General features: G+C 43.1%; 1 protein-coding gene across 1 annotated transcript in view; it reads left to right on the top strand.

The window, feature by feature from the left end:
* cbx7b (chromobox homolog 7b) overlaps positions 1 to 10,987 on the top strand; it is a 14,495-nt gene extending 3,508 nt beyond the window's left edge. The window contains exons 2-6 of the mRNA XM_080747948.1: positions 1,080 to 1,123; positions 1,309 to 1,374; positions 5,984 to 6,050; positions 6,709 to 7,147; positions 9,073 to 10,987. Coding sequence (XP_080604074.1) covers positions 1,080 to 1,123; positions 1,309 to 1,374; positions 5,984 to 6,050; positions 6,709 to 7,147; positions 9,073 to 9,326 — 870 coding nt within the window. The 3' untranslated portion in view covers positions 9,327 to 10,987. The remainder of the gene's footprint in view (positions 1 to 1,079; positions 1,124 to 1,308; positions 1,375 to 5,983; positions 6,051 to 6,708; positions 7,148 to 9,072) is intronic.
* The last annotated feature ends 2,016 nt before the right edge of the window (positions 10,988 to 13,003 follow it).

Below are 13,003 nucleotides of genomic sequence, written 5' to 3'. Positions count from 1 at the left end.
AACGGAGCGCTCGCCGTGCGACACGGGGCGGAACAAGCGGTCGCCACAACAACGTCCTCCAGGCGGAGCCGCTCGATTGTCCACGACATTGCAAGCGGCGCGAAGGCCAGCGGACCTTGGTCCTGCTCTTCCCCCCCGAGCGCCGCAGGCGCGAGTGGCCGCGAAGAGCGGGCCAGGGCCGCGCGGCCGGCGGAGCGCCGCGCGAGTTACGAAGCCGTGGTGAATGCAATCGTTATATTTATGCCCAGGCCGTAAGGCCTGGGCAAGCTAGGCTAGGCTAGGCTAGGCTAGGCTAGGCTAGTAAATAAAGAAAGAGAGTCGCAAACGAGTGACGTCAGCGCCTTCACTAGTGAATGGCTGTCGTCGCCATCTGGTGGTGATTGGTGTGTGGTGAACGACAAAACAAGCGCTCTTACCACAGTCTAACCGAGTTACCCAAACTAACCGTAACATATACATATTTATATGGTTGAATTAGCAGATTTAGCAGCAGTATACTGATTGACCTACAGAGGGCGGTGTAGAGCAGCAGTGTTTCATTGTAGAAGATAGGAGCAGAACAGTTGTGTTTTGTAGAATATCTCAATAATGATAGCAGCACAAATTATAAAATTTACGGCACAAATTAGAGCACATCCAGCACTAAAGATTGAGCCCATTTTTTCCCGATTTGGAGCCAAAAAATTGGGGGTACATTTTAGATAGGGAGCAAAGCAACATATCCTACACACTCACACCCTCTCAACTAAAAATCAATTCAGCAGGTTGACTACACTGTTAATAGCATCACCTTTCAGGATTGTCATGTGTGTGCTAGTAGATAGGCTATAGCTAAATAGGCTATGTGAGATCAACAACTCAAAACAAAGCCAATGTCAACAATGAGTAGTTACAACAGGTATGCTGTAATAATACAACTCTGACAGCCAGAGATATAGAAAACATAAGACTATTCCAATGTGTTTATTTTATATTGTGTAGAAGGGCACACAAGACATTTGGGTGGTCTGTCCTCCTGGATAATAGTCTATTGTGTAGCTACTCTACTTCTCTAACATATATCACCTGATTTTCAACAGGGACATGTGGAGTACCTGCTGAAATGGCAAGGATGGCCGCCAAAGTATGTATACAGTACATGTATGAATGCACATAATGTAAATGTACAGACAAGAGATGGAAGGATTGATGGAGGGATAGATGGATTAATACAAATACAAATTGATTGAATCATTATTAATGCATTATCAAACTAATGAAGAGGTGCTTCATTAGTTGTGCTGTACAATCTTTACATTTGCCTCACAGGTATAGCACTTGGGAACCAGAGGAACACATACTAGACCAACGCTTGGTCCAAACCTATGAAGACAGGTAAGACCCAATTCACCCAAAACTGACATACAACCCCACACAGTACAATCATCAGCATTACTTTGACTCGGGGGATGTAATATGGGACCCAGCCCAGGTGGACATGTTTCAAAGTTTTTCTAAGCTTGTCCAAAAATGCATGAAAACTAATGCAGACTCCAACTCAAAAGTGCAAACAAAGTCTCTGTTCTCTATTCTGCACAACACACAGTGTGGTAACAGAGAATCCAACAATAACTCACTCAAACAAACATACAGTATAGACCAGTGGGGGCAAACTCATTTTGGGGTGAGGGCCGCATTGGACGAAAGGTGACTTGATGAGGGCCGCAACGGTGCAACCAGTCACGGATCGGATGGCATGCACACTTGTGCACATGTTCGCTCTGTTTTCTTCCTGTTGTCTCAGTCACTGCTAATAGCTAGCAGTATAGCAGTATATCATATTATAAATTGTGTATTATTATATTATAATTATTAAGTAAAATAGCTACTTTCATTATTGGTATTACAGTTGAAGCCTACAAGAAATTTGCTACGAATTCTTTTTTAACTTTTTCCCTGCCAGATTATTTATTTATTTATTGGGTCTGGTGCCATCAAAAAGCGGCTTACCTTTGCGACGTTATAGTAGATAGATAGACATTCTTTTTTTTTTCTTTTTTTTTTTCTTTTTTTTTTAAAGTGCCTGGTCTGCACTTTCGCAGACCAGGCAGCAGAGGGCGGCGTCATGCCATTAATGTGAATTTGGCCGGTCTCGCTTCCCTTACATTGAGAGCAGTCACTGGCCAGAGAGCCTTAGGACCAGAGAAAATCAACACGGAAGAGAATTGGTCTCCGTTGATGTTAACGCATAATGGATTTTTAAGACCATCACTGCTCGCCATGTGATTACAGTACACGGCGGCGCGACCCCTCATCAGCTTAAGGACATCAACAAGGTAAACGAACGAACGGCCGTATTGGCGCGGCTCACTCTCTAGAATTGGGGCGAACAGGAACGTCCAAAGCAGTATAAGAGTTAAATGCCAATAAAAATAAATCATTTTATAATAGAATAATTCAATTCCTGATACAGTCCCTGCTATAATTTGTAAATTGCTACAATATATTTTGTTTGATGCAGGACAAAAAATATTTGTATTTTATTTTATTTTGAGTAATGAACAATAATGGAATATTCAGAAAATATCAGTGAATAATAAAACTTTTATTATTTTTCAAAGTTTTGAAAAATAAGTTATTTTCTTAACATTACCGTATTTTCCGGACTATAAGGCGCACTTAAAAGCCTTTACTACAGTGCGCCTTATAGTCCAGTGCGCCTTATATATGGATCATTCATTGACATTCCCTTTAGCACAGCTCCATCTGTTGGATGCATAACGCAACGGTAGCGTCTATTTTGTACGCCTTATAGTCCGGTGCGCCTTATATATGAAAACAGTTCGAAAATAGACCATTCATTGACAGTGCGCCTTATAGTCCAGTGCGCCTTATAGTCCGGAAAATACGGTAATTTTCATTCCTATTATGTGTAATCTTTGAGTACAATTCGGATATTGCAGGTATGTTCAAGGAATATTCATAGCCAGACCCACCCTCCCCCCATTCCTAGCAATGCCGTCATCTTCAGAGAGAGAGAGAGAGAGAGAGTGCTGATCACTTAACATTCCAATCAATCAACTCAATTGTCGGCAGCTGGTGGGTGAGTGAGGGGAGAGAATTCTTTAAAAAAAATCATAACTCTTGACAGGAATGGGCTAGAGACGTACTTTTCCTAAATGCACAGAAATGTATGCTCTACAAGCCTGGGGCCGGATTGAATCATCCAGCCCTCGGGCCGCCATATGTTTGACATCCCTGGTATAGACCAAGGAAGTTAATGAAAGGAAAGGACGTGCTAGGTGCTGTTGATGTGCCATAACGCTTATGGGTGGCAAAACTCGCACGGGAAGTGCGATGAAATACAGAACATTGGAATGAATGGAGCCGGCTGGACCAGCTCATGAACAAACACTATTTCTGAACGATTGCGTCCTTTGTTATATAATCCGTTCAGGAATATAAAAATCACACCCGTGTGAACTGAGCGGTGGTCGTGGAGGCTGCGCAACAGCAAAACAAATATATATATATATATTGTGTGTGTGTGTGTGTGTGTGTGTGTGTGTGTGTGTGTGTGTGTGTGTGTGGTGTCTGGCCTGGCCTGAACAACAGCGCCCCTCCCTTAACATGTGTGGTCACAAAAGGTACTACATACAGGCTACATACAGACAGACACGCACGCATACAGACAGACAGACAGACAGACAGACAGACAGACCCACACACACGGCCACATATAGGAGCGTTGTGACCACCGCTCAAAAGAAGACATATCACAGGTTGTTTTCTAATCACTTGTTTTTATTGAGGCATCTAAACAGTGGCAGGTATTGTTTCTATCTTACCAGCTCAGTGGCCTTGTCGTTAGAGTGTCCGCCCTATAGACTGGGAGGTCGGGGTTTGAACCCTGGTCCTGATCTTACCAAAGACTGTAAAAATGGGACCCAATGCCTCCCTGCTTATTGGCACTCAGCATCAAGGGTTGGATTGGGGGGTTAGATCACCACTACTGATTCCTGAGCGTGGCACTGCTGTGGCTCACCGCCCCCGCAAGAGATGGGTCAAATGCGGAGAACAAATTTCGCATACAGCAATGTATGTGACAAATAGTAGGACATTAACTTTAAGGTATCGCAAGATTTGGTTGCTAGAAAGGAAATGGTGGACAGTATCGCAAATACTAGCTAGTTCAGAAACGTATTTTGTGCTCTTTAGATACCTCTATTCAATTATACAGCGTACACAGCAGAAAACAATTTGTGATATGTCCTGAGCCGAGTATTTGATAAAGGTCTCAATCGTTCAGAAATAGTGTTTGTTCATAAGCTGTCCAGCTGGCTCTCATAAGTAGGGATGGAGCCCTAAACAAGGGTAGCTCGATAACCCGATAACAGATTTATTGAGTACCCGGTATCAATAAGCTTTGGGCTTATCAAGCTTGTTATCGATCATGTTTAAACGATAAAGACAAGAGGCGATCAAGACATTATTACAGTACTATCAATAATATAAAGCCATTTAACACTTATTGCACACTAAGGAATGATTGTTTTAATGATATTTACTGGTAATTATGTTTGTTACACTTGTGAATTATCATCATCATATTGTGGTCAGCAACAAAGTCAGTCACATTAACTGGCCAATAAAAAAAAGATACCAGTTATGTTCTGAATTTGTCATCTCATATCTTTCCACAAAATATTATAAAACGCTCGTACGCAGGATCGATAAGGTGCTCATTATCAATAAAGATTAACAAGCTCCATCCCTACTCATAAGGGGCACAGACAGCGGCTGCGGACAAGCATGCGCACATTTTTCACCGTGCGGCAACGCCTGGAAATATTTAGTGGCATATTGGAGTGGCGGGCGAGGCGTGAACGTCGCACGACTGCGCGCGTCTGACGTCGCCGGTGTGGGTTGGTTCATAAAAAATAATGGGGACGGCTGTTTTGACACATGCCACCCGCAGCTTGTGTGTTCCCCTTTAGACTCCAATGTTATTTCACCCAGTGCCCAGTAGGGGTGGATATTGGCAAGAATCTCGCGATGCAATACGTATCACGATACTTGGGTCACGATGCAATAGTATCACAATATATTGCGAATCTTTGCGATATGATACTATTGCGATACTACTACTAGCCGATATATCGGCTTTAAAAGCTGAAGGCGCTGCTCTAATGCTATTATTTTCGTTGTTCGCAGCCATTTTCTCGAGAGACCTCGCTCACTGAACCGTGGGAGTAGCTTCTATAGTACAGCAACATCTAGAGGCAGTGGAGTGTCAGGACTCAGGACCGAACTTTTACCGTTAGTCCCATGCATGGGAACATATTTTATTTTCCTCAAAATATCGCAATACTATGGCCTGAAGTATCGATACAGTATTGGCAAATAAACTATCGCGATGTATTGCCATATCGATTATATTGCCCACCCCTAGTGCCCAGTGGCTACGAATCTGCCGACTAGAATTGCATGATAGAGAAAATGACATTAGTGACCTTTCCTTTCATTAACTTCCTTGATATACACATGGAACTAACTAGACACAGGTGAAACTCAAAGACAATCAACACAGGGATTGGCTGGGATAAACTTCCGGTTCAGAGCTTTGTCACTATTTGCCAATAGAAGTCTATGTAGAAGACCTGGCCCGATGAAGTAACCGGAGGTGATGCAACTCTCCTTAAATGGCTCTAGGTGAGACAAGACAGACAGCAGCTACAATAGGACAATGGAAACACTAAGGATTTTAATTAAAAAGAACACAGCAGTAAAGTAAAACCTGAGTACACCACAGAAACGCTACAAAATATAAATGTACACTCTTTTAGAGTTAAATTAAAAATGTACTGTGACGTTATTTATTGAAAACCCTAAAGGAAAGAGAATGTAATGTAACAAAATGTAACCGAATCAAATACATTTTTATGGAATGCACTGTTGTAAACTGAAATTGAATAGAATTTGATGAGTTTTGTTGACTTTGTAGAGAGGTGAGAGAAAGAACCGTGGGACACAGGAGAAGAGGAATGAAGCCCAAAAGGCTCTTTCTGCAGGTAACATTATGTTCTGCATAATATTGTATTATGGTGATAAGTGTGTTGGAACAGTTGTTACTATAATCATGGGAGAGGGATACAGCCTTGACAGTAAATCTAATCTACCTCTCGTTAGTCATTCAGATGTCCCATTCTTAGGCCCACTAGAGTTGGAACTGTTATGTCTGTCAGTAAGTTGGTCAGTCTGACAATCTGTACATCTATTCATCACTTTGGTTCCAAACAAGACAACAACATAGTCTCAAAGAAAAAGCAAAGCTCATATCAAAGGTATTGAAGGTGGTCTGTGGAAGGGATGACAAACCAGATTAAACAAAGGTCCAACTAAGTAATTTCAACCAAAAAGTCCTTACAAAATCTGTACTGGGACGTACTGAATGGTTTTAACTTAAAGATCTTTATGGCCTCCTTCGGTGAAAACAGAAATAGGCTTATACCCCAGTTGCACATAATAACCCTCAATCCTACCTCTTAATAATAATTTTGAATTGACCATGTTTAGCCCAACTAGACCCACCGGGCTCTAAGAATGGCAATGTCAGTCGGTTTGGTCTGGTTGGGTGTAAGGAACAGTACAGTCAAGGGGGATTTTAGACTCTAGTCTTCTTGTGTCACTTTCCACTCCCAGAACTCTCAACTTCTTTTCTTTATTTAGAACACCATCTATACCATGGACCTCCGGAGTGCCCACAAGTCCACAGAGACTCCCCCGCGTCGCTTGCGTCTCTCCTTAACTCGCTCCAGGGTTGTGGAGCCTCCGTATGGGACCAGCCGACGCAGAAGGTCACACTTTACGTGTCTCATCTCGAATCCTCCCAGTCCCATAGGAAAGGACTGGGAGGACCAGGGAGAAGAGGGACCTCCCAGTCCCATAGGAAAGGACTGGGAGGACCAGGGAGAAGAGGGACCTCCCAGTCCCATAGGAAAGGACTGGGAGGACCAGGGAGAAGAGGGAGTGGGGGCGAATGACATGGAAAATGAAGAGGAGATGATGGAGACCCCCTCCATCATCATCGTGGCAGCGGAGAAGGAGAAAGATGGGGCCTACGGAGGCTTGGAGACAGTGACGGACGGGAAAGGAGGTGCTCGGAGTGGTAAGTGTGTCAGTCGGTCAACCATCGGAGTACTAATCACTGAGGTGACCCAGTTTAGTGTGGGGATATGCTCATGACCGTCATGAGGCTTCAGATACCAGCTGATACATTGATGTGCGACTGTGGATGAGTTCAGGAGGTCTGCATATTCAATCAAACTTTATTACAGCCAAAGCCAATGGAAGACATACAAAACAATTAATAAGAAGAATAATGAAGAACCAGTAGTGGAATTTCCTGACTAGCATATTAGCTTGTGCATATGACATTCGTCACTGTCTGTGCTGTGCATGTCAGAATCATCTTCCATCTTGTCATCTAGCACCAAATATTTACAACTGTTACACACAGAGAGGGTATGACCTGCATAATAAAGCAAAAACAAAGTGGACATGTTTTGTTAATATTAAGTGTTGACTTAGCGTGTTGTTTAGTTGTTCTAGTCCAGGACTGGGCCAGAACAGTGTGTCCACACTACAGTTGGCCCATACATGGGCCAGCCAGCAGCACAGGTTAAGCTGTGAACACACTGTTCACCCAATAACCACGCGTGCCATATTTGGCCCAGATTTCTTTAAAAAAAACACAAAAGCTAAAGCTAAACCAGTTTCCAACAATAATCTTTAGACATGCACTGCAGCATACATACATTTACATGTCAAAATGTTGGAAAAACAAAAGGCCACTAGATAAACACAGGCTGACACAAGCATGACCAACAAGTAATCTTCAATAGAAAAACAGTATCTACTATAGAGTACAGTATGATTTCTATACACAGGGTCCTTGAACAAGTTTATTTTTTCTATAATATTTATCCCATGATTTTGTAACCCATTTTCACCCAGTGCCAATTGCCTATGTAATCCTGGTCTCTGCTTTCCCTCTGCCGCGCCTGGGGAGACAACGGACCGAGCTCATGCTTCCTTCTATGCATGAGGAGTCCAAGTTGCTTCTTCTCACCTGACAATGGGGATTTCCCCGGTTTGGACGTAGCGCATGGAAAGAACACGTATTCCAACCAGTTCCTTTCCCCTTCATCAGGCGCCCCGGCTGGCCAAGGGGAGGCATTATAGAGACCAGGATTACTGCATGTTTTTGTGAGGGTATCTACGCAAACTCCACACAGATAGGCCCTATCGCCAACCCCACCTAGGGTGTGGGCACTGATGACGCGGCGGAGGGAACACGCCCCCAGCGCCCACAGCGGGAATCCCCCCCTAGCTTTAGGGTGATTCTAAAGTAGGTTTAATCCTCCCTAATGTACACCCACCTCCCCAGTAAGCACTTAGAGGTCTATGTGTGCTGCTGCCAAATGCATCTTATCCGTCTCTGTCAGTTTCTAACATCTATCAGGGCAGAGATAAGCTATCCAGGTCATTCCCAGAGAGGTTAACTCAATAACAGCAAACACATGATGGCCTTTGATGCAATCACTTTCTGACTACGCCGGTGCACTTCCAACCCCTCTCTCTCCGCAGGACTCACTGTTCAGCTGTCACTTGTACCCTCTCTCTGTCTGTCCTTACCTGCCGTTCTCTCTCCCTCTGTCTTAATCCCCTGTTCTCGCTCTTTTTTCACTTTAATGCTCTCATTTCCCCCTCCCATTACCTTTCCAGTCCACTCTCTCTCCATTTTTAAACACAGCTGAAGGTGATGTTATTTATAGATGTGTTTCATTTAGGTGTTTCTGTGTGCCAACATAAAGTTGAGGGCTCAGGAGCTGTCGAAGCTGGTACACTAACACCTAAATGAAACACGCTCACAGTGAGCGAATGTTATTACTTTCAGCTGGGTCGACCCATCACAATCTCTGCTGTAAAACGGTGTGTGTTTGTTGGCTGCTTTAGATGGTCCTGTCCTTCTCTCTCTCTTTGGCTTCCACACCCGCCACAACACTCATTCCGCCCCCTCTTTTCCTCCAGGAAAACAAAAGAAGAGGTCTGTGGAGGAGGAGTGGAGCTCCGCCATCGGCCAGAGGGTCATTGAGGTGGAGGACACGTTGTTTGTCGCGCCGGTGACGGAGTCAAGCGTGTGGGGCCCGGCGACGGGTCCTGGGCCTCCTCCTGGCGAGGTGACCGTGACCGACGTCACCCTCAACTCACTCACGGTGACGTTCCGTGAGGCTCTGGCGTCCAGGGGCTTCTTCCGACTCAGAGAGTGGGCCCTGGAGGTGTGAGAGGAGGTAGCCCAATATGCTGATGTGATGCCTCTCCTCCTTCGTCGTTTTAGGTGTGACATCTGTGGAACAAAAGATTCCCGGTGGGGATCGGGAGTGTGATGAGGGGGTAGTGTGTGTGTGTATGTGTGTGTGTGTGTGTGATGTTGCATTCAAACCTGGAAAGTTATTGCGAGATGGCGAGACGAGATGGCGCGCGACGAGATGGCGCGTGACCGGGCACGGCGCAAACGACGCGAACGGTCACCTTTGTATCTTCGCCCTCCCCCCACTCCACCCATCGCGTCCTGACAGCCAATCAGTGTTCATTTTGTCCAGAGACACTGGTTTTGTTTTTTCAGGTGTTTCATCTTGATTCAGACGCGACATCATTTGTATTCCAACGCTGACCAACGCGACCAAAGTGAGGCGATTGAAGCGACTAGAAACAAATCTATCTCTTCAGGTTTGAATGCACCATGAGGCATTGGCAAGAATTGGTAGGAAGGAGGGGGGGGCAAGAAACGAAGAGCACAAATGTGTTCATTTTGAGGGAGCTGGTTTTAATAAACCCCTTTCACCACTGGAGGCCTGAGTCATATAGGGTAGGACTTGTGGGTCACCCTTTGACACTTCCTTTTGCACCCTTTCAAGCTTCATCCCCAACTCTCATCCTCCCTTCTTCCACACCGTTCTTTAGCAACTGCACTGAAGTGTATTGAACAGTGCATACTCGAAAAACGTAACTTACAGTGACTCACAGTGAGGCAGCCGTAGCTGTCAGTCCTCATAGTAGCCCACGATCGGGCCCATAACCAACCCCTAAACATACTAGCCCGTTATTACCGTAGCTGTACAGTACCATACAAAGTGGCTTAGTAGACTTGTTCATGGGTTTCATTACCCTCTGAACAAAGACTAAATTCTGTCTGCATGTTGTTTCATCTCTCCTACAACTGTATCAACATTATGATTAATTACTCACTATATTAGCGGTCTTCTGCGTTCCCTCTGCCCTATTATTAGGCCTAGTCCTGCAACATGAAACCGTATGCTTGACAAAATCATTGAACTAGGACCAAACTGGCAGAACTTGTAGCAAAAAAAAACGGCAACAGTTGGCTAGACCAGCTGAGACTTAAGAGAGCGGATTGTACTAAATTGCACTACATTTGCATGTGCATCGTTAACTTGATGTGTCATGTGACTTATGTCTGTGGAATCTGTCTCTCTGTGTCTGCTGTGTCTGGAAGTTTGTTCCACTCTCAGCGTCTTTGTGAGCCATGTGTGTCTCTGTATGTGCGTGTGTGTGTGTGTGAGAGAGAGAGAGAGAGAAAGAGAGAGAAAGAAAGTGAAGCTGCAGGGAAAGGAAGTGCCTGACGTTGCATTTCTTGTTTCGGGAGCTTTTCAAGGCTATCACTCCACTCTCTCACTCTGTCTCTCTTTTTTTCTCGCTCCCACACAGACACACAACGCTGGCGGTCCCAGTCTGGTTAACATTATTGTATTACTAAATGCACGGTTCTGGTCTGTTGTTATTCAATCTTGAAAGAGACACTTTAAGAGGTGGGTGGGGGTGGGAAACAGGAGGGAGATGTACATGTATTTTTAGTCCTTATTTTTCTATTTTGACTTGAATGTAAACTATTTCTTCTCTATTAAAGGAAAGATTTGTGTATCTATCATGCAGACGACTGAATTTTCTTTTTGATAACTGCCATGCTGATGCTATAGCTAACCAGCAACAATGACAAAAGCTAGAATTTGGCCATGCTTAATGTGGTCGCCTGTAGCCACCACAGGCTCTGAGCATTTAAAACTTTATGATGGATTGAAATGGCATATTATCTGCTCACTATTACATTGTTATATAATAATTATTCTGATACTGAAATGAATATTGCTCACGTTGAGTAATATGACAAAGTGTTCAAATGACTCCTTACCACCATCCTTGTTGACTGGCAATATGGTGTCTACTACAATCCTCCTACATGCTTACTGACAATAAAAAAAAAAGTTTTCTTTAGAACTCTGCAGTAACAAGAAGACAGACATACAGAACATGTACATGTTTTCATTGTGAGAGTTGGAAATAAGAAAAGCAGGAAGAAGAGCAGGAAATTGAATTCATTGTGCGGCCTTTCTAGAAATGCACCGATCAAAATTGCCAGTTTTATATCAAGCCGGGCCCACATCGGCGACCGGCCAGTCGTTGTTAAAAATTCTGGTTTCTTGCCGGTTTTGTGTCAGATCGATTTGCATTAAGATAGGATTTTGTTTGTTACTTTTCTTTCCAATAATAATTTTAACTAAGTGGTTGCCGTGACGTGAGTCACACTTCCGTCGTCCCATTTAAATTTTCCTGTTCAAGTAAATGGGAAAAATGAATTCACTAATAAGTTAATGGCCATATATGGAGATCTCTGTGTCTGTCCTAGTCCCGTTTATGCCCATATCTTGGAATGGACATACTGTGTCAGTCTCCTATGTTCTATCTCCATTTTTGGGAAAAGTTAAATTTTTGAGTCAATGGAGAAGATATAACATATCTCAGCAAAATGCAAGCAGACGTGTCCCGATGAAGCCGGTCAATTTGACTTATGGCCCAAGTGCGTGCCACCAAACCTACAGATGGATGGAATAAAGTATTATAGTCTGGCTGCCCTGCTGGGGCACCCACACTAATAACTGATCTCAAGTCAATATGGACCCATAATAGGTTTTGCAATAATCATGCAACTCTAAATCGGTATCGGAAAAACCAGTATCGGCAGGTCAGAATTATTTTAAAAACAGGAATCAGTATCAGCCAATTTTGCAATCGGTGCATCTCTATGGCTTACTGAGTTCGCCTCAGCAAGCCATACACTAAGTAGATGCCTCTATGCCTTATTGTGAGTGTAACCATCAGCATCAAATAACTGTTGCAAATAACTTTGTATATTCGGTAACACATAAAGCAGTCAAATGCTGTTTGTATCAGATTTAAGTGGCAAAATTGTGATGCGACACATGTATATATTTTTTCAATGGTACAAACATACTTTATTGTACAATTAATTTATTGGCAAAAAAAAATCAGACCACCAAAATAACTTAAAAAAAAAGAAAACTAATGAAAATGGAGCAACAGTTATTTCATTTTTGCTTCCTTTTAGCAAGCACCAAAATTGTTAACAAGAGAAAGAGAGAAAGAGTGGTCAAAGATTCCATTTGAATACTAAACAAATATTTAAATAGTCTCATTTCCAGTCTCTTGTAGAGGCGAAACAATAAAAAAAAGAAAGGATTTGTTCAGTTGCCATCAGTTTTTGTACATTGATTCAGTATGTGTACATCTATATTCATTGTACATTAGACATTTCTTCAAAAAAAAAGAGAAAAACAAAGAGAAAAAATAAATGGCATGATATACTCCACAGCCCCCACCCCTCCCCCACAGGCAAACTGAATGACTGTCTGCAGTGTCTTTTTGCATCACTAGTACATCTTCATTCTTCAATACAAAATGGAAAAACAAAAATGAATGTCGTATCTAATATTCCTGTAGGCTTCAAGTTTTATTTCCAAAAAAATAAAATTAAATAATATATCTATATATAAAAGACAAAGAGTGTATTCTTTGTTCTTTATAAAATAAGTCTCAAGATATATTGCCACCTGGTTCCGTTTCACCCCATCCCTTCCCCAAAACC

This window comes from Nannobrachium achirus (assembly GCF_963921795.1).
Source record: "Nannobrachium achirus genome assembly, chromosome: 18".
NCBI lineage: Eukaryota > Metazoa > Chordata > Actinopteri > Myctophiformes > Myctophidae > Nannobrachium > Nannobrachium achirus.
This window is presented reverse-complemented; position numbering and strand designations above follow the sequence as displayed.